The following is a 21,406-nucleotide window of genomic DNA, read 5'->3' as shown; positions in this document are numbered from 1 at the left end:
TCTTAATTATTTCTCATTCTCTGCCTCCCTTAATCTGTCAATCTCTTCTGTTTCTCCTCTTTCTTCCCCTGTCCCTACTTTATGTCCTCCAGCCAAGTTCTTTGGGCTCCCTGAACTCTGAGTCAATGTTTGAGCAAACTACTACCATTGCTGAAATCCACCCTCCTCCTATGACTGCCGTGTCCAAATCCCTGTCCCCTACCCTCCCAGCGGAACCAAGGCGATATTCCCCAGGTCTCTCCTCTCCTTTAAACTTTGAACTGCACATTGTGGAGGATTCTGGTGAACCGGGGGCTGTGCCTCCACCGTACAGTTTTGTCCCAAAGCCTTCCTCTCGACTGTCTCCACCTGTGGCATCCAGTCCTCGTTTTTCTGCAGAACCTGACCTGGGCTTGGATTCTTCCATTGATGTCTCTGCTTCCTTGCTCGCCTCTCAGGTGGAATCTCTAGTGGTTCTGTCTCAGACTATAACCACCACTACCACACCTGGAAGTGGAGACCTTTGTAGTCTCAGGGAGGGAAGTCCTTCTGCTAAATTGACAAGTTATGGGCTGAAGGCCTATTCGCCTATCACCAAGTCTCCTAGTCCAACAAGTGCCCCCGTGGTCAGCAGAACCAATGAAAGAGTTAGCCCATTGATGACCCCAACATCTATTGATCTGTATCTCTCCAACTCTGAAGCAAAACCTATAAGTCCAATGCCATCTCTTTCCAGATCTCCACTTCCAACAGTCTATGAATCACCATCTCTCTTTCTTCCCAAAGCCGTATCACCCCCTCTAATCCTATCCTCTCCCTCGTCTGTAGTGGTTCCCAAGTCTCCAAGCCCAAAACCGTTATCAGGACAGCTTCCCACTGGATTTCAACCACCAACCTATGAGCCATCTCTTGATGATGCCTTGGATAAACTCCTTGCCATGAGCTTCAGCAGGCCTGAGAATGAGGCTCCAGTCACTGCATCAGCGGCCTCACGGCTCGCTTCGGAAGTACATCCAGAAGTCTACGAGGAGACAATAGTAGCAGCGGATCGCAACAACATTCATCCTGATACTCATACAGAGAGTGAAATGGGGGATGGGCTCTTGGAGGATCAGTCGGACTGCAGGAGTGATCTTGACTGGGCTGAAATGGAACTGAAGATGGCCTACGAAGGACCTGATGGCTCCATGACCCCCATGACCGAGGCAAGCTGGATGGATGAGTCTCTTACTCCATCATCTTGCCCTGGAACCCCAGATGCCCAGATGGACCTTCCCATGCTGCATATGGCTGGCACAATGGACAGAATCTCAGCCTCTGGACACGTACGGATAGGACTGCAATGCTTGTTTATTGGAATGCTGTGGATTTTGTTTTTACAGACAAGTCTTGCAGTGGTTTGATTGCCAGCATGTAAATCGGGGGTGTCAAATCCTGCTCCTGGAGGGCCACCTTCCTGCAGAGTTTAGCTTGAACCAGCTAATCAAGGTCTTCAGTATTATTACAGACTTCCAGGCAAGTGTATTGGAGCTACAGTGTGCAGGAAAGTGGCCATCCAGATGCAAGATTGAACAAGCCTGATGTAATTGAAACCTGTTAGTCAGATGGATGAACGTCATCATTGTTCCTCTACACCCTGAAATACTGAGTTATCCTTACTCTGATTATTTACAGTAGTTTTCACTCAAGTTCTTACAATTACAATTTACCATAAATAGAATGTTGCTGTGTGTGCGCTTGATAACCAGTGGTACCAATGGTACCTCTGTGCACTTGATAACCAATAGCAACTTGATAACCAGTGCTAACCACCACCATGTATGCAAACGCCTGACTTTTTCATGCTAACTGATTTTGCACCTGGATTGCATCTGAATCCTTCCCTAGATCCCTGCTTGCCTTTATTGGTTTCTTTGGACAATAATCAATCATTCTTGAGGCATGTGGCATCTCAAGGAGTTTGTACTGCTGTCCCAGATCAAATCTGTGATTAGACGTACCAAGGAGATTCAAAACGTCCATCCCATGTACCGAGACGGCCTGATACGTAGGAAGATGGGCCCCCTCATTTACCACAAGAGCAACTCCCAGGACCGGCTCATTGAAGAACTGCAAGGCAAGCTGGGAATTGCCCGTAAGGATCGTCCAAAAAAACAACAGCCGGATGACTGGCTCACAGAAGGCGTCATTGTCATGTCCAACCCCAAACGCTCACGGGAAGACCACAATAGGGAGGTGGATAAGGTAGACGGGAAGGATCTACGGATTCAGCACATTCTGTTTTCACTCCATTCAATTCCTGTAAAATTCTTTTGCTTAATTGCATTGAAGTTCTCTGTAATCACCTGCTTCTTTCATTCCTGCTTTCCATTTCTTTCTCTCTCTCTTCTTCTTTCTTATCGGTGTCTTCCTCTAGATAATCATACCTCCTGAGTCTCCTCTTCCTCAGAGGAAGGTGATCCCACCTCCCCAGTCTCCCCCGTTCCCTCGCCCCCCTCCCCCTGCTGAAGAACCAAAGCGCCCCCCTCCGGTCAAATTAGCTCCTGCCCCTTTGCCTCCACCCCCACCACCTGCCCCCTCCCCACCTCCTAGAGAGCCCACACCTCCTCCCCAGCCAAGTCCACCTCCGGTTCCACCCAAGTCCCCGACCCCTGAACCTGTGGAAGTTCCAGCTCCCTCCCCAAAACACAACCCTCCACCCCAACCCACCCCCACCCCCACCCCCACCCCACCACCTGCCCCTGTGGCCCTGCCCAAAGTGCTGATGTCAGTTGGCTGCCAGACGGAGTATGACCCGCTCTTCCCTCCGCTGCAGGTGCAGACATGCTGTCATTGGCTAAGCTTCTGTCTTACTGTCCTCTCCTAGAACAATCACAGAACTTCTATGGATTTGTAAATTGAATGTTGTATGCTTGAGAGCTTGGAGATGTTTTGTGTGTGTGTGCTCAGCCTCCTGCCCTGGTCATAAATATTAGATTAGATGCACCCCAGGGAGAGTTTGAGGCAAGAACTCAATTTGAAAACATCTTGCATTCAGGGTTTCTGCGGGTCCATAAAAAAATGATTTCAAGGGAACATGAGTTTAAATGTGCCACTTCAAACCTCAGTGAGTTCCAGTAAATCACACGTCAGGTTAACATATTGACCACATGGTCTCGTCAGAAACAGAAAAAAAATATACATAAAATACTACGTTTAATGCTGAAAACAGCTGACGAAAAGCTAAGATTAAGGTATAATTTTATTAACTTCACCGGTTGCATTTCTGAATTTAAGTGGTGTTCCAAACGTTATCTGCAAGTAGGAGGTGGGAAAAATCTGAATTTTGAGTTGTCTGGACCGCAGCATTAAATTTGGGGAGGGAAAGACAAGAATTGCCATATGGCTTAATGTGAGGCTGATTTCATTAAACAAACATCATGGTTTAAAGCAGGGGTGTCAAACTCAAACTCAAACTCAGGAACGCAGCCCTGCAGAGTTTAGTTCCAACCCTGCTCCAACACACAAACCATGTAGTTTGCAGTTGAGCCTGAAGAACTTGATTAGCTGGATCAGGTGTGTTTAATTAGGCTTGGAGCTAAACTCTGCAGGGCTCTGCAGTTTGACACCCCTAGTTTAAAGGTTTAAATAAAACTGTTAGTTTTTGTGAATACCTGTGTCTGAACTGTAATGGTTTCTACAGTCATTTCACAGTTTAATATGCTACCATAGACATTGCCTTGCCTCATGCATATGGTATTAATTTTATTTGTGCAGGTCTTAAAAAGTCTTACATTTGAGCTTATAAATTCTGCAGATACCCTGTGTATTGATTTTAGGGGTGTAAATATTTGTTCTGGGAATGATGTGATTGGTTTACAATTACTTTCTATATTATGCTGTTATTAGTATCATGAAATCTTAAATACGCTAAAAAAAATTAGGTTTTGGTATAATCCATAAAATTTGTCCAAAATATGCTTAAGGCACAAATGTAAATTGGGGAAATTTTTCCCACAATGTAGTGGGACACTGACAAAAAATACACCCGATTTTATATTTTTACGTGATCAAGAACTGTAACTTGGAAGAAATGAACATCTCATTATAGTAATTATTTAGCCAATTCTGTTCCTTCAGAAACTCATCTTTAGGTGCTTGTGTTTTGTGCTTGTGTGTAATTTTTTTTTTTTTTTTATCTTTATCTTTTGTTCTGTCTCTCTGTAGATTATGGCCCAGGGGAAGGGTCCACAACCACAGGTTAATAAACTGGACAACATGCTGGGCAGTCTTCAGTCTGACCTCCACAAGCTGGGAGTGCAGACGGTTGCTAAGGGAGTGTGTGGTGCCTGCTGCAAACCCATTGTTGGCCAGGTGAGAGAGCCAGAGAGCTACACCACAAACACATAGGATTTTAGCTTTCAGCTGAGATTACATGCTGTGTTTGGACCCATCTAATCAAAGGATGTGTGTGTGTTTTTGTACAGGTAGTGACTGCCATGGGGCGCACATGGCATCCAGAGCATTTTGTGTGCACACACTGCCAAGAGGAGATTGGTTCCAGAAACTTCTTTGAGAGGGAAGGACAGCCATACTGTGAGAGAGATTACCACCATTTATTCTCTCCGCGCTGCTATTACTGTAACGGACCCATTCTGGATGTGAGAACAAACTCGACTTCATTGATTCATCTCATTTTTTTCAGTCTGAACAGCAGAATAAGCACAAAATATAATGTTTACTCAGTCGATGCACTCCATATTTATATGTGGCCGGATTTGTGTTCAGCGTGAACAAAGCCAGTGTTTATTATGTCAGCCTGTATGCACTGATTTAGGAAAACGTCTGTTGCACTGAGCACCCTTTTGCACTTTATAAAAATAAAGAAGATTGCTAGAATTGCATGTAATCCTCTTATTTGGATACATAACAAATACTCTTTGGTGGATTCTGTTATTGACTTGGAACTTAGCACAACATCCTCCTCCTTTTTTCTTTTTGCACTGATTTAGTGCCACTTCCATTGTAAGTGATTCATGTTTTTCATTTAGAATGTTGAGGCACAAGTGGAAACCAGTTCCTGTGGTAATTGACTGCTACAGATGATAAAACTGTTAATTGTTCTCACCTCACAGAAAGTGGTGACGGCGTTAGACAGGACGTGGCATCCTGAGCACTTTTTCTGTGCCCAGTGTGGGGCGTTCTTTGGTCCTGAAGGTGAGTAAACGCTGTATCAAAGTACCCATATTTTGCTCATTTACAAGTTTGTAATTTTATTTTTGGAGTCTGCTAGAATACATTTACATGCATGTACATTTTGCAGATTATTTATATGCACAAACAGCAACATTAAAAATAAAAAAAAGCACAATAGATGCCCTTTAAAAATGGCAAAACAAATCCTGAAATTAAAACAAACTCTGCACTCAAGCTAGGCTGGTTATATAATTTGTAATGAAATATTTCATGCAAAATAGAAATCTGAGACTTTTTGACGAAACTGTTGACCGCTTATCTCTTTTTTTTTTTTTTGTTTGTATTCGTGAATACTTATTATAAATGCATCTTTGTTCTGTTTTTCAGGATTTCATGAGAAGGATGGGAAAGCGTACTGTCGTAAGGACTACTTCGACCTGTTTGCTCCTAAATGTGGCGGTTGTGCTCGTGCCATCCTGGAGAATTACATCTCTGCCCTGAGCGCCCTCTGGCATCCAGAGTGTTTTGTGTGCAGAGTGAGTATATGATAATAAAATAATAATTTTTTGAGTGGTCTATTGCTTTAGTTTTGAATATACACTTGGTCAAATGTTTGGAGTAATTTCAGTTTATTTAATGTTTTCAAAAGTAGTCTCTTCTACTGCCTTCGTTTAATTAAATACAGCAAATCGGCATATTAGAATGATTTCTGAAGGATCATGTGACACTGAAGACTGGAGGAATGATGCTGAAAGGAATAAATTACATTATAAAACCTACTACAATAGAAAACACTAATTTTAAATTGTAAAAACTATTTCACCAATATTTCTGTTTTTACTGTATTTTTAAGTAAATAAATGCAGCCTTGATGAGCCTAAGAGATTTCTTTCAAAAAAATGATAATAAATTGATAATATATTATTTATAAATAATAAATGTGAGGCATTTATGAGTAGTCATGTGGTTTTGTTGTGTGTGTGTGTGTGTTTCAGGAGTGCTTCACACCCTTTGTCAATGGCAGTTTCTTCGAGCACGACGGTCAGCCGTACTGTGAGGTTCATTATCACGCCCGCCGCGGTTCGCTGTGTTCCGGCTGTCAGAAACCCATCACGGGCCGCTGCATCACAGCCATGGGCAAGAAGTTTCATCCTGAGCATTTTGTCTGTGCCTTCTGCCTCAAGCAGCTCAACAAGGGCACCTTCAAAGAGCAAAACGACAAGCCTTACTGCCAGGGCTGCTTCATCAAGCTCTTCAGCTAGAAAGATGCCCGACTGACTGATTGAGTGTGTGTGTGTGTGTGTGTGTAAGTTTGCATGTTGTATTGTGTGTGTGTGTGTGTGTGTGTGTGTGTGTGTGTGTGTGTGTTTGTTGTTCAGGTTAGTGTGTCTGACTCTCAACATCCCCACATGACGTTGCTGGTCATAAAACGATGGTGCCATGAAACGTGCTCTCAAAAGCCAGGTTATTTTAGAGGGTATTAGAGGAAAGTTCAGTTGAGACTAGAGTTTTTTTGAGAAAGTGTGTGAATGTTTTCTGCTCACTGGATGAGCTGGAGAGAAACCGTTTGATGATGAGAACAGTTCAGGAGGGATGATGGGAAACGTGTGCAGCATGAACGTTTGAGACACAATCAACAGAAGGAAACGAAACATCAGATCATTCAATGACTGGAGCCAATAATTACTGGTGAATCTCATGAAAAAATGTCCAGGTCATATAGTATTAGTCTGAAACCAAAAGGAAAGATAAGAAATCATATTTTGCATTAAAAACATTTAAGCCAGTTTAAGAATATTACATTTTTTTGCATTGAGACATTATTTTCAGAAAAAAATAAACACTTTTTCTACTATATTTTCCATTATGGTGTTACCAAAAAATCATTCTCATTACAGTAATATAATGAAAAAAATATCCTGTCCAATAACATTTTTATTATTATTATTATTAATAATTATTATTGTTGTTGTTGTATTTTTTTTTTTTATTAATAATATTCATAATATTGATGTTGTTTTAAATTGTCTTAAACTCAGCAAAACGAATATTACTATGAAGTATAAATCCTTCATTGTTATTACTCCTAAAATAGGCTTCATTTTCTTTTATGCAAAATATAATTTATTGATCTTTCTTTTTATTTTGGTGTGAAATATGGCCCGGATGTGTTCTTTTGAGCTTCACCTTGGTGGGAAAATGTCTATTTGCTGCATTTGCATCATTTTAGCATTAAACTTCACCTCAATGAATTGCTACATTTAGTGCCTTGTTTTGTATTACAAATTTAACTGAATTTAAAAGACGCAAAGTATACCAAATGTGTAGTTTTGCATACAAGATATAACGCAACGATTCTAATCCATGTTGAAGTTGTAATTGAGAGACTGAAGTTCAGATTATTCTGTGTAGTAACTTCTAATGACGAGTTTAATTATTACTGACATCTGGAACCCATAGAAATGAATGTATCCTTCTGTTAATCGTTCACTTCTGCCATCGTCTGCATGGAATTCGCAGGAGTTTATGCGTCCCATCTCAAAGTATTATTTTATTAAAGGAACGTATGGGATTAAATACAATTTAAGAGACAAAATCATTTCTACTTGTTCTTTAATTTGTTAAATCAAAGGAAAATATGTGTTTACAGTACTGTAAACACACATTTCCTTCATTTTTACACTGACAAGTCAAAACTATATTCTCTGGTGTCAATAGAGCTTAAGCTTTTATTATTATTTAACCCAGAATATTTCTCTGAAGGAACCAGTCACGTATGGCATTTTGTGAAATGTTTTGTAGTTAGGATGACTGGCTATTAGGTTTTAATCACAAAATAGTCACTACATAACCACTGACGATTCTAATAATCCACTTAAAGGAATAGTTCACCCAAATGTGAACATTTACTGAAGATGTGCTCACCCTCAGGTCATCCAAGATGTGGATGAGTTTGTTTCTTCATCAGATTTGGAGAAATGTTGCATTGCATCACTTGCTCAGCAATGGATGCTCTGCGGTGAATGGGTGCCGTCAGAATGAGAGTCCAAACAGCTGATAAAAACATCACAATAATCCACACCACTCCAGTCCATCAGTTAATGTCTTGAGAATTGAAAAGTCCATCTCCTGTTGTCTCTCGCATTAAAATCCACCCACATATTTGTTTAGAGATGTTTTGGATTATTGTCATTTGGATTTATCAGCTGTTTAGACTCTCATTCTGACGGCACCCATTCACTGCAGAGGTTCGATTGGTGAGCAAGTGACGTGATCCTACATTTCTCCAAATCTGATGAAGAAACAAACTCATCTACATCTTAGATGGCCTGAGGGCGAGTACCCTTCAGCATATTTAAATTTTTAGGTGAACTATTGCTTTAACTGAAATCAAAGATGTGATATTGTTAATCTAAATAGCTGTGACAATATTGTGCAATTCTCAACCCTTGAATTCAGTATATGATTTGATTGGAAATGAGTATCTGATATTGTCTTGCTCACTCTCTGAGACAATTCTAGACAATATTGTAACTGCTGTATTATGATATTTTGATATACTATACTAATTCTTTTTTCTCTCTCTTTTGTTTTTTTTTTCCGTTTTGCATGAAAGTCTTAAATGTCTTTCAATCATTTTAAAAGGCGAGTTTTGAAAACTCGTGACGTTACGAAGGGGTGAATCGATGAAGACTTTCTTATATTTTTAGAAACGTGTTGTCACTGGAACAGAAGTGATTTTCAGATCAAGAATATTAAATGTATACGGTTCCTGGTGTCTGTTGGAACTGTGTGGCTTTCTGGATGTCTGTCAACAAGGATTGCGAATATGATTTGTTGGATGCATTGGATAAATATACCAGCAAGTGTTTATTATATGAAAGCTTTTATAGGACCCAATGTGCCAGAAATCTGTACGTCATTCTGCCTCATCCGCTGTTGAGAAAACACTACTTTGAAAGTAGAAAATACTTGTTCTGGTTTGTTTTATGAAATTCACTATGAATATGCCTTCTTTGATAACTCAATTGTAATAATCTGTCGCTGTTTGTTTTGCTCCTAATCGCTATGTGCCAAAATAATGTGCGGTGGAAATATAGGGATCATATGATATCCTTATGTGTGTTAATCACTCATTTACACTGGTCGAATGTTGTGCCTTTGTTTATTTTGAGATTTTCTATCATATAAATTGATCTGATGCTTTTCTATTTCTGTTCATCAATCATTCTTTTAGTGTCCCTTTACAAATATTATCATTTACCCAATGTGAAATCAGCTATGCATATTTTTTTTCTCCTGTAACACTGTCACATTTTGTTCTGTGAGTATTGGTTATTGTTTCAATTCATGCAATTATATACAAATAAATTTGGTGTTTTAATGCACTGAATATTTTTCTTCCTGATGTTGTTTATTATTAAATTAATATTTAAACCCATTTTAGCCTAGACGTTTGTACACAAAATAGTATTTTTATTTTTTTTAATCTTATCGGCTGTATCTAACAATTAAAGTCATATAACAATATCACAGTGTTGACATGACCTGCTAAATATATATTTTTTATTTATTTTTTGTAGCAAATTGGATTTAATTTTCACGTTTTGTGTAATTGTAGCCTAACTTTATGGGAAATCTAAATTTTCTCCCACATTGGATTGATCGCTATAACTGACGGCTCTGATTTTGTTGTAGCTTTTTATTTTTATTTATTTTAACTTTAGAAAGGGAATAGACAGCTTAAAATTTTTAGTTATTTTATTCACTGATAATTTGTTGAAAAGGAGGGGAACAAATACTATTATACTTCATTAAATTTTTCAGACCTATTGACACAAAATCATTTAACAGTATCACAATGTTGACACATTCTGCTAAATATATACGCATATTTTTTTTTAACAAAATTAGTGTTAATTTTCTAAAATATTGGTATACTTTTGTGTGTAGCTGTAAAAGTTTAATTTGTGGCAGATTTATTTATTTATTGGGGTTGTATTAAAATATTATTGTATTTTATTTTATGCTAAAAACTTTATAAAATAAATAGACAATTTAAATATAATTTTTGTCTATTTGATTCACTGATAATTTGTTGAAAATGAGGGGAAAAAATACTTATAGACACGGTTTCACAAACGGGGCTTAGTTTAGCTTAAGCCAGGACTAGGCCTTAGTTAAATTAAGATATTTAAGCAACTTGTAAGCAAACTGGGGATTAATGCTTTAAAGTTTCAGGCCTGTTGAATATTTGTTGTGCTGACCGGCGCCCTCTAGAAGCGCTACGGAGAAAATACAAACTCTAGCCCGCAGAAGCACGTGGCCGAGGACGGTAATGACTCCGGAAGTGACGACTTAAATCCTTTCCAGATCGAGGCCGGCAAGATGGCGGCGGACACGCAGGTTGGTGTGATTCGATCCGCGGCTGCATGAACATTAAAACGCTAACTTTTCTTCAATATCTCGCCACTTTCTTATGAGTTTTCTAAGAAGATGATGCATGATCTGCGAGCGCGTGATGTTCAGATCCACTAGATAACGCTGCGCGCGCACTAGTGCGTGAAGGTGTTAATAATGTACATTAATAATGATAAACTGACCATTAATGATACCACAGTTGCATAACACACGCATTTATTATGATTTTACGGCAATTTGACAGAGAACGAGACTATTTTAAACGTGTCACCCACTTATTTGTGCATCTGCTGATCTCAAACACACATTGACTTCAGACTCTAACGAGAAAGTGCTAGAAGTACCATGTTTCTGGACATGGCACCATGGTAAAACCATGTTGTTTTGTTTTGGAAATATAGCACTGTAATATCACGGTAATCTTCAAAATGCAGTGTTACATAAAACTGATTAAACAATCACCTGATACCATCACTGTACTTTGTGTAAGGAGTCACTTATGAAAATGTACCATGGTAATCATAATTCATGCCTGAACTACTAATGAAAAACCACAATGAGTGAATATCTTTCTGTCAGTATATGATGCGTTCAATCAGTCATTTTTATTGTTTTATGACAGTGGTGGTGACTAATACAATGTCAACTCATGCTTTATTATAGTAACACTACATGGAGTGGTGAATATTGTGGTGGTAACAGTGTTTACCATGGTAAACTGTAATATGATATCCATATTTTGATTTAGTTGCGTGTGTCTGATTAGCAGTGCTCAAGGGTCTGATGGCTGATATTTGTGTGTTTTTAGGGGCAGGTTTCAGACACACTGAAGAGATTCGCTGTGAAAGTCACGTCATCCAGCGTGAAAGAGCGCAAAGAAATTCTTGAAGAATTGAAGGAATGTTTGAAAGGAAAGGGTGAGTTTATCAGACTAAAGAAATAGCTAATATGTGACCCCGGACCACAAAACCTAAAAATTTAGATGCTGAATAAATAAGCTTTCCATTGATGTATGGTTTGTTAGGATCGGACAATATTTGGCTGAGATACAACTATTTGAAAATCTGGAATCTGAGGGTGCAAAAAAATCACCTTTAAAGTTGTCCAAATGAAGTTCTTATCAATGCATATTACTAAACAAAAATGAAGTTTTGATATATTTACGGTAAGAAATTTACAAAATATCTTCATGGAACATGATCTTTACTTAATATCCTAATGAATCTTGGCATAAAAGAAAAATCGATAATTTTGACCCATACAGTGTATTTTTGGCTATTGCTACAAATATACCCCAGCGACTTGCTCCAGGGTCACATATAAGATGTATTGTGTTCTGTGGACATTTTGAAGAGCATTACAATGTGACAAAACACTGTTAAAGCATCAGTTGTTCACTATAATCTATGTCATTAGAAGTCATGCACTACATTTTTAATGTTTTTAAAGACCATTAAGCTCACCAAGGCTACATATATATGATCAAAAATACAGTAAAAACAGAAATATTGTGCACTGTCAAATAACTGCTTTCTATTTGAATATATGTTAAAATGCAATTTATTCAGTTGATCAAAGCTGAATTTTCACACGATCCTTCAGAAATCATTCTAATCTGCTGATTTGCTGCTCAAGAAACAGTTGTGCTGCTTCATTTCTTTTTGGAAACTGTGATGCATTTTATTTTTCAGAATTCTTTGATGAACAGAAATCAAAAGACCAGTGTTTATTTGAAATGGAAATCTTTTGTAACTTTATTAATGTCTTTACTGTCACTTTTGATCAATTTAATGCCATTTTGCTGAATAGAAGTATTAACAAAAAACATAGAACTACTTTTGAGCAGTAGTGTCTGTTAACTCTGCATGCACACATGTGCATATTCAGATATGAGTTTGGAATGATGTGAATGTGTAAATGACTTTCATTTAAACCCTGTAATGCTTTGTGGTTAAATTCTCTCCTCAGATCTTCCTGAGCCGGCCATTAAAGGACTGTGTAAACTCTTCTATCTCACTCTGCACAGATACAGGTGAGTGTGAGCCGTTTCCTCTCCTCTGTCCATTAAAGCATGTCCTTCTACTGAAGGTGGGTTTGATTTCTCCTCTCAGAGATGCTGCATCTCGGCGAGCTTTGCTCTCGGTCATCGAGGTGCTCGTCCAATCACAGCCTGATGCAATTGCGACCAACCTCCCTCCTGGTCTGCTGAGCTGCGGGGTGGTCAGCAAGGGCATGATGCCTGGGTGAGTGACCGCACTTATACAGAGCCCTGTGATTTCCGTAATGTGGAAAACATGGATAGAATTGTGGAATCCAGTCATAAATTATTATTTTTTTGTATTGTATAACATGGAAAGTCAGGAAATTAGGTCAAATTTAGATGAATAAATCAAAAGTGGGGTGTTACAGTGAATCAGATCGTGACATGAACTAGTGTTTGTGAATATTAAACTGCAAAAAGACTATTTAAATAAGAAATCTGCATTTTCTGCATACATGAACACACAAAGTTCATCTGCAGACAGTCACTGTAACAGCATTTAACCATTTAATTTGAGAGCTTGAAGAAGTGTCCGCACACAAAAGAATTGTGACAGAAATATATTACTATAGTATGGTAGAATGTACATATTAAAGTAATAATAATTAAAATTATTCAATTATAATTAGCGACTAAAACTTTAAGGAATATCATTACATTTTTTATTTATTTAAAGTTTTCTTTCTTTCTTTTTTTAACAGTAAATCCTAAATACAGAAAACATGGAATTTGGGGGAAGGGGCATTAATTGGATAGATTTCCTAAAAATGTAATATTTGTTCATTTTCATTAATTACTGTAAAAGTGTATATGCTGTGATTTAAATTGATTAAACATGCTTTTTGATTACTTTCAATTTACTTTAATCTGAATTGAGAAAAAAATAAATAGGATTTCATTGGGCCCTAAAAAATATTATTTTTAAGTATTTAATAAATTGTTGTTAAATTGTGTAAGTTTTATGATTTCAATTAATTAGACATACTTTTCAATTACAACAATTTAAATTAAAATGGGATTTGGGAAAAAATAAATTGGATTTCATTGGGCCTTAAAAGTTTTTTTTTTTTTTTAATGAAACTTTTAATAAATTGATGTAAAATTGTATAAATTTCGTGATTTCAGTGAATTAGACGTAACATTTGATTACTAAATTTAATTTTGTATGTTAAAAAGGAATACGTGTAGTACACAGAATTTGGGAGAAAATAAAACGCTTTTCATAGAGCCCCAGGATGCAAATTACTCTATAATGAGCTACAATCAAGTATAATGTCAAAACATGTCTGCAGGAAGAGCACGGCTTCAGGAGCCTGCTGCGCCCTGCCCTGGACCTGCTTAATCGTTCGGACCGTCTTCCCCTCCGCAGACAAGAGAGAAGGTGCCAACTGGAAGAAGCTGGTCAGTTGTTTTGCCACTTAGACTACTGTCTTTATTAGTCATAGTTCAGATTAGCTATTGTTCAAAACCTGTATGTCTTTCTTTTTATTATTGTTTTGAAATCTTTACATGCAGCCTGTCCAATCACATACTCTCTTTGTGTCTCCTCCAATCAGGTCGAGGTTCAGAGTTTGCTTCTGGCGGAGGCAGTGGGCGGAGCCTCAGGGAACGCTCTCAAGTCAATCAGCAAACGCTTTAATAAGCTGTGGAAGGAGGTAAAGCTAAATGAATTCAGCCTGAAGTTTCATACACAACAAGTAAAAAAGACTGAGGATGCTTAGATTTCTGAGAGAGTCTCTTCTGTTCACCAAGGCTGCATTTATTTGGTCAAAAATACAGTAAAAAGCAGTAATATTGTGAAATATTATTACAATTTAAAATGGCTGTTTACTAATTTATTTCATTTTAAAATGTAATTTATTTCTGTGATCAAAGCTGAATTTTCAGCATCATTACTCCAGTCTTCAGTGTCACATGATCCTTCAGAAATCATTCTAATATACTGATTTACTGCTCAAGAAACATTTCTGATTATTATCAATGGTGAAAACAGTTGTGCTGCTTAATATCTTTTTGGAAACTGTGATATATTTGTTGTAAGGATTCTTTGATGAATAGAAAATTCAAAGGAACAGCATTTATTTGAAATAGAAATCTTTTATAACTTTATAAATGTCTGTCCTGTCACTATTGTTTGATTTAATGCACCCTTACTGAATAAAAGTATTAATTATTTTTTTTAAAAGGTCTTTATGTAGAAGCTGATGTCTCATCAATTTTCTCATCAAACACTAGTCTTTCTGTAATATGTTTAAAATGGACACCCTATAGTTTTATATTAATAGACGGTCTGTGTTTCTGCAGAACCCGGGTCTGGTGGATCAGTACATGAGCACTCTGCTGTGTTTGGATCAGAGCTGTGTGTCTGTGCCGCTGCTGGGATTGTGTGTGGATTTCTGCACTGCGCAGAAAGACATCGCCACAATCAACAAACACAAGGTGGAAAACTCGAGCCCTTGTCGTTCCTGTGCTAAACTTGTCAAATGTGTCGACTGCACTGCTGCTTCTGATTCAGTCTTATTTCAGTAGTTTTATTTATCATTTATCATGCTGGAATATAAGTCATGTTTTTTTTATCATCTGAAACATGCTCTGACTTATTCATAATGTAATATAATAGAAAAAATTATTAGTTTATATAACATAATAATTTAGCAATCAAATGTTACTCTATATTGCGAATATGGAAACATTTTGATTAGTGCCGAAAAAGAGAGGTACTTATGTTTATAATGATTATAGTGTTTATAAAGGTTGTAAATGTTTAATTTTCTGATAATTTACATTATTAATAATAATGTGGCTTACACACCGATGCAACTTATTTATTTATTGTTCTCAACAATGCTATTTTTTCCTGCTGCGAATTATACCCAGGTGTGACTTATTTTCTGGAAAATATGGTATTAATATTCTGGATTTGAGATTTTTATATTTTCTGTTTTAATTTTAATTTTAGTTTAATATTTAGTCATTTTATTATGTTCTTTTATCAACTTTAATTGTTTTCTTTTTTCTTTTTCTTTTTTTAGATTTCTGCTTTTTATATATTTAGCTTTATTTAGTTTTAGTAATTTTAGTACTTTAATTTAAACGTATTTATTTCATTAATTTTGAAGTGTTTGTTTTTGATAGTTATTTTGTTTTATTTTATTTCAGCTTTATTCTGATGAATGAATACAGTTTTTAATAGTTTATGTAGTTTTAACAATAGCAACGCTGTTGTGTTTCAGCCGGCTCTCTTGGACCTGTACATGAAGACGGTCCTCATGAGTAAGACCAGACCACATCAGCACATTCTGGTGAGAATCTGCTGTGTCTTTGTTGTATAATTAATTAGTCTTTGCAGTGCTGAAATCATGAAACTTAAAGCCGGATGCGTGTTTTCAGGAGAAGAGCGGCTCGATGCTTCGCCACATGTCTCACGTGGAGTTTAAGGAGCAGCTGCTGCCCACGTTACAGAAAGCTCTGCTGCGCAGCCCAGAGAACTCCATACAGAGTAAGTCACGCAAACTAACACACTGTCATTCATCAGGATGCATCATGATATCCATCATTAGAGCACAATCGTTGATGCTCAGAACTAATTATTATAGAAGAATGTTGCTCTCAGTGTTATTGTATTGTAATTGGGATACTATTATAGCTTTATTAACATTTTGAGGTAGATTTGACTCATGCATTTCTACTTAAAAGGTGAAGACTCAACTCTATATGTTTTGTAAGATCCTCTCTCTTGTTTAGTAAGATATTACCCAAAAAGTTTTTAGAATTTTTATCAAATGTAAATTTAAAACATCTTGTATGATCTTAAGTTTTTTCCTCTTTGCATGGTTTTTTATTTTTATTGTATTTTTGCAACTCAGTTTTTTTGCCATAAAGATGCCGATATGGCATTCAAATCTATACTACTACTACTTTAATTATTTTTATATTTTCTGTTAAACTTTTAATTAAACTTTTAAAAGTTTTGTTTTTATCATGTTCTGTTTTTTTTTTAAATATGTCTATATAGTTTTAAAGTTTTGTTTTTATTTATTATTTTTACACTTTTTGTAAATGTCTATGTAGTTTTTTATTTTATTTTTATTTCAGTTTTCATTAAATGAAAACAAGCTTAAAAAAAATCTCTTATATATTTAGCTTTATTTCAATTAATGTCTATTTTTAGTAATGTAAATATTTTTATAGTTTTAATTTTAGTTAACCATAAAAACCCTGGTTACTTTTTAACTTTATAAAAAGGACAAATATAATAAAATTATGTAGTTGGCAAAGAAATATATATCTGACAATCCACTGATGACTGCTTTTGAATGTATGTATTTTTGGTTATTAATGAATGAGTGAATAAAAAAAACATTTTGAATCTTGTTCTCTACCAAGCATGAACAAGCTATTACTTTTAATGTTTCTGCTATTACTGTGTACACTGATTTGTAATCTCTTAACAATCCAGAATCCTGGCATGTTATGTTTTATAGACATATTTCCATTTCTCTGTCATTCTTTCCTCCAGCGATCTCCTGCATGCTGGCGTCTCTCACTCTTGATCTGAGTCAGTATGCGCTGGACATTGGGAAGGGAATCTCAAGTGAGTGCTTGTCAGTCTGATTGATTGATCGTCTGAGGTGTTGTGTGCAGGTTTAATGTGGTTTTCGTGTGTTATAGGTCAGCTGAAGGCCAATAACCCAGAGCTGATGGAGCAGGCGGTGACGGCCCTCCAGAATCTGGCCCAGCAGTGCAGTGACCCCAGCGCCGTCCAGGACCTTGTCAAACACCTCTTTGGCATCCTTGGAGGTTAGTGGATGCTTTCAGGGCTCCAGCAGTCATGGAATTGGATGATTTCTGTGACTTGAAAAGCCATAAAATAGCATGCAAATTCATTTGTGAATTTAAAAATGAATAGTTTTATTCTGCTTTATTTATTTCATTGGCTAGTTATTGGTTTTAGAGAGATTAGTGTGAAGTAAAACTTACTTTAACCCTCATAACACATTCAGGTCCATTTTGACACTGAAAAGATACATAAACATTTCTAAAAACAACATAGTGTACAGTAAGGGAATTTACTCAAAATGCAAATTTTTTTTTACCTTTTAAAATTTTTAAGGGCTGTAACCGTTTTAAAAAATGATACACTTTTCATGTTCAGGTCATTTTGGAGCCGGTTACGTATGGTGTACCATTAGGTGTCAAAAATACTGTTAAATTATCTGTGACATTATATTAGTGTCAAATATTTAATGTCTCATATTTTAACCATTGTAATTAGGGATGTGCTCGAATAGCTAATTCAGAAAGGCACGGAAAACGAATAATGCATTCTATGGAGCCACAAAAGGGACAAGGTTAGCTGCTTGCTAGCAGTAGCCTGTTACATTACAGTACATAAAATTTTACTTGCCACATAAATAGAGAGCGGTAAGGAGAGATGACCGATAGGACAATGTCGAATGATTTAAATATCCTGAGCACCACTAACAAACATCTAATCCTGTGAAATGTGTGGTAAGTAGTGCCGCTCCGTAGTAGAGTAGGCTACGTGTGATCGTGAATCTCAAAAGTGACAGTAAAAAGCAAACGCGCGTTCATGCGTGATTTCAATGTCCTGCATATTAATAACGGCTTCCTGATGCCCGCAGTTTATATACAGAATAATTACCCAACAATATAATTGTGAGAGAAAGCACTGAAATATATTTTTCTCGTATGTATCGTATTTATTCCCTTTACGGTTGCCGTAGTACACACCTTTACCTTTCCGAATACCGGATTCGGATTCGGGCACATCCCTAATTGTCATATATTTAAGCCTTTCCCCATATCACACACATTTTTGGGACTGAATTTTGTTGATAAACATGAATGTTCAACCATTGCATCATGAAAAACTGATCACTTTTTTCATCTCAAAGTTATCTATCTATATGTGTGTGCATATGTGTATGTATATACACACACAATCATTTTCAAATTTCATAAAAAAGGGCTAGTAACAATAATAACATGGTAACGTGCAGTGTTGTAATTCAGCTCAAGTCAGTTCACTGACAGTGGAAACAGTAAACTCTAACTGAGCATGTCAAAGATAATGTACAATGATAATCATTTCAATAAATTAATTATTAGGTTTGAAACCAGACATACATGGAAAAAAAGCACACTAATAAACTCAAATTATTCATTTTATCGAGTTCATGAATGACTGGAAAGTCATGGGAAAAATCATGAAAAATCTATTAGTTTAAGAGTTCAAGAGATCTCGTATGCATGTAACCAGAATCAGCTCACTATTTAAAGCAGGATGTTGCTAATTTTCTGTTTTGTTTTGCACAGGCTCAGAGGGGAAGCTCACTGTTGTTGCGCAGAAGATGAGCGTTCTGTCAGGTGAATATTCTCACTCATATGCTCAGTAGGCCTGTTTTAGGCAATACGTACATGATTTTACATACTGTTTTTCTTTTGTATTTGGAGAAAATTAGATCTTATGGGGATGAATCTTGAAAGTCTTTTTACCACTGCTAATTTGCATAAGGAAATGTGACCCTGGACGACAAAACCAGTCTTAAGTGTAAATTTTTCGAAATTGAGATTTATACAACATCTGAAAGCTGAATAAATAAGCTTTCCATTGATGTATGGTTTGTTAGGATCGGACAATATTTGGCTAATATACAACTATTTGAAAATCTGGAATCTGAGGGTGCAAAAAAATCTAAATATTGAGAAAATCACCTTTAAAGTTGTCCAAATGAAGTTCTTAGCCATGCATATTACTAATCAAAAATTAAGTTTTGATACATTTACGGTAAGAAATTTACTAAATATCTTCATGGAACATGATCTTTACTTAATATCCTAATGATTTTTGGCATAAAAGAAAAATCGATAATTTTGACCCATACGGTGTATTTTTGGATATTTGGCTACAAATAGCCAAATATACAGCGACTTAAGACTTGTTTTGTGGTGCAGGGTCACAAATGTGATTTTGCATGCGACTGCACTGCTTAATTATTTTCCTGTGTAAACATAAACTACATCTTTGTCTGTTGCACTCACATCTTGCATCTTTTAGAGCATCTCGCAAATGAACGCTGAATTTTTAGGACAAGCTAGAAGAAGTTCCACTTTTAAAAAAACGTGCATCAAGACCTTTTTTTTTTTTTTTTTTATGTGATGTTTGAAAATCATCCCCTCCAGCGTAGCTCCCAAATCTCATTCTCACTTCTGCGTGAATCTGTGAGACTTTTGCATTCACGTAACTGCCTGCTAACATACTGATCATGGTTAACATGTGTTTTTGAAACAGGAATCAGAAGTTGCAGTCATCATGCCGTCTCTGGCTCTTCCTCTCAGTCTCTGAGCTCCAGCGTGGCTGTGATGTTCAGTCCATACCTGCAACAGGAAGGTGAGAACCATACTGTTTTTTAATATACTTTAAAAAATAACTTTTTTAGTATGCATTTTTCATGCCCGTTCATACATGCTTGAGTCTGCTTTCATAAATTGTAAGGGAACAGCAGTGAGTTTGTTTACTGAAAATCATAATTATGTAAAATTTACTTGCATAAAAAAAAAAAACTCCTCTCTTATAGCTTGCTTCCTAACCTAGAATAGCTTTTCTCTTTTTTAACCGTTTTTAGAAAAAAAAAGTGCCTGCTAAATGCACAAATGTAAATGTCAAATAAATAATTTGAAAGTAAAAACATTCAAAATAAAACTTTTACTAAACAAGACTAAATATTTTGTTTACCTGGATGTCATCATGTGACCACTAAGCGATATCAGAGAACTGTGAACATGCAAATATTACTATAATATTAAATATGAATAAATTTAATCATTTCAGCAGGACTTCAAGTAAATGTTTAAGGTGAAATATTGACAAAATCGTTGGGAAATCCCTAACTTTAAATATCAAGATTTTTTTTATTTTTATAAATTTTTTAATGTAATGGCTTAATATAATTCTTTATTTGTTGCAAAATTTATATAAAATTTGTCATTTGATGTGCATTAAACAATCTCAAATGATCTTACATTTCTTAAACATGTACAAAACCTAATATCTGCTGGTTGTTTTTCTCTCTCTCCTCATGTGTACGTGTTTGTTTGTAGTCCACGAGGGGACGCTGGTGCATGCGGTATCTGTTTTATCTCAGTGGACGAGCCGTTTCACGGTGGACGTGCCCTCAGAGTTAAGAGAATGGTTTAAAAAAGCCTTCACCCTCAAGACATCCACGTCCCTTGTGCGCCACGCGTATCTCCAGGCCCTGATCGGGGCTTTCAAAGGTCAGTCAGGCTGCTGGGACACTTCAGATTTATCCTCCTGCTGCTGATGTTTCGTCAGAATGAACAGCGTTTGTGTCTCTGTTCAGGCGACGCTCTCAATCAGGCTGTGGACTTCCTGCCTCTCCTCATCCAGACTGTGGAGAAAGCTGCTGCTCAGAATACCCAGCATTCTCTGCTGTCTGAAGGCGTGGCTGCCTCTGTGCTGCTCTGTCGGCTGTCTGTGCTCGACTCTGTGCCCGGTGAGAGTTCACACTGAGTCCGATAGAGTTTTCCTGTGTCTCATGCTGGAGACGTTTATCTTCATGTTCCTCTGTGTCTTCAGAAGCGAAGCTGGCGTCCTTCTGGAACCTGATACTAGATGAAAAGAAGCCTCTGTTCACTACCGAGAAGTTCCTCTCTCAGGCCAGTGAAGAAGGTCAGAACTCTACAGTTGTTGAATAGATCCAGTAGGGCTGTCAAAATAGCTGAAAAACTAAATTCGAATTTTGTACT

At 36.8% G+C, this 21,406-nt stretch overlaps 2 protein-coding genes across 4 annotated transcripts in view; both read left to right on the top strand.

Annotated features, from left to right (window-relative positions):
• Positions 1 to 9,552, top strand: part of pxnb (paxillin b) — a 30,056-nt gene extending 20,504 nt beyond the window's left edge. Inside the window, exons 7-11 of one of the 3 annotated variants that reach the window (XM_058784942.1) lie at positions 4,186 to 4,332; positions 4,446 to 4,619; positions 5,094 to 5,175; positions 5,542 to 5,690; positions 6,150 to 9,552. In XM_058784942.1, coding sequence (XP_058640925.1) covers positions 4,186 to 4,332; positions 4,446 to 4,619; positions 5,094 to 5,175; positions 5,542 to 5,690; positions 6,150 to 6,416 — 819 coding nt within the window. In that variant the 3' untranslated portion in view covers positions 6,417 to 9,552. Of the gene's footprint in view, positions 1 to 92; positions 1,305 to 1,956; positions 2,550 to 4,185; positions 4,333 to 4,445; positions 4,620 to 5,093; positions 5,176 to 5,541; positions 5,691 to 6,149 lie in introns of those variants that run through there. The other 2 variants (XM_058784943.1, XM_058784941.1) reach the window with 2 other exon arrangements.
• Positions 9,553 to 10,421: 869 nt separating this feature from the next.
• Positions 10,422 to 21,406, top strand: part of gcn1 (GCN1 activator of EIF2AK4) — a 49,803-nt gene continuing 38,818 nt past the window's right edge. Inside the window, 16 exon segments of the mRNA XM_058784574.1 lie at positions 10,422 to 10,560; positions 11,384 to 11,492; positions 12,544 to 12,607; positions 12,687 to 12,818; positions 13,909 to 14,017; positions 14,173 to 14,271; positions 14,921 to 15,055; positions 15,850 to 15,918; positions 16,007 to 16,115; positions 17,136 to 17,210; positions 17,288 to 17,416; positions 18,956 to 19,006; positions 19,932 to 20,030; positions 20,741 to 20,914; positions 21,001 to 21,153; positions 21,237 to 21,329. Coding sequence (XP_058640557.1) covers positions 10,543 to 10,560; positions 11,384 to 11,492; positions 12,544 to 12,607; positions 12,687 to 12,818; positions 13,909 to 14,017; positions 14,173 to 14,271; positions 14,921 to 15,055; positions 15,850 to 15,918; positions 16,007 to 16,115; positions 17,136 to 17,210; positions 17,288 to 17,416; positions 18,956 to 19,006; positions 19,932 to 20,030; positions 20,741 to 20,914; positions 21,001 to 21,153; positions 21,237 to 21,329 — 1,618 coding nt within the window. The 5' untranslated portion in view covers positions 10,422 to 10,542.

Source organism: Onychostoma macrolepis, chromosome 08 (assembly GCF_012432095.1).
Source record: "Onychostoma macrolepis isolate SWU-2019 chromosome 08, ASM1243209v1, whole genome shotgun sequence".
Classification (NCBI taxonomy): domain Eukaryota; kingdom Metazoa; phylum Chordata; class Actinopteri; order Cypriniformes; family Cyprinidae; genus Onychostoma; species Onychostoma macrolepis.
Note: the sequence above shows the minus strand (reverse complement) of the source record. Positions and strands in the feature narration are given on the sequence as shown.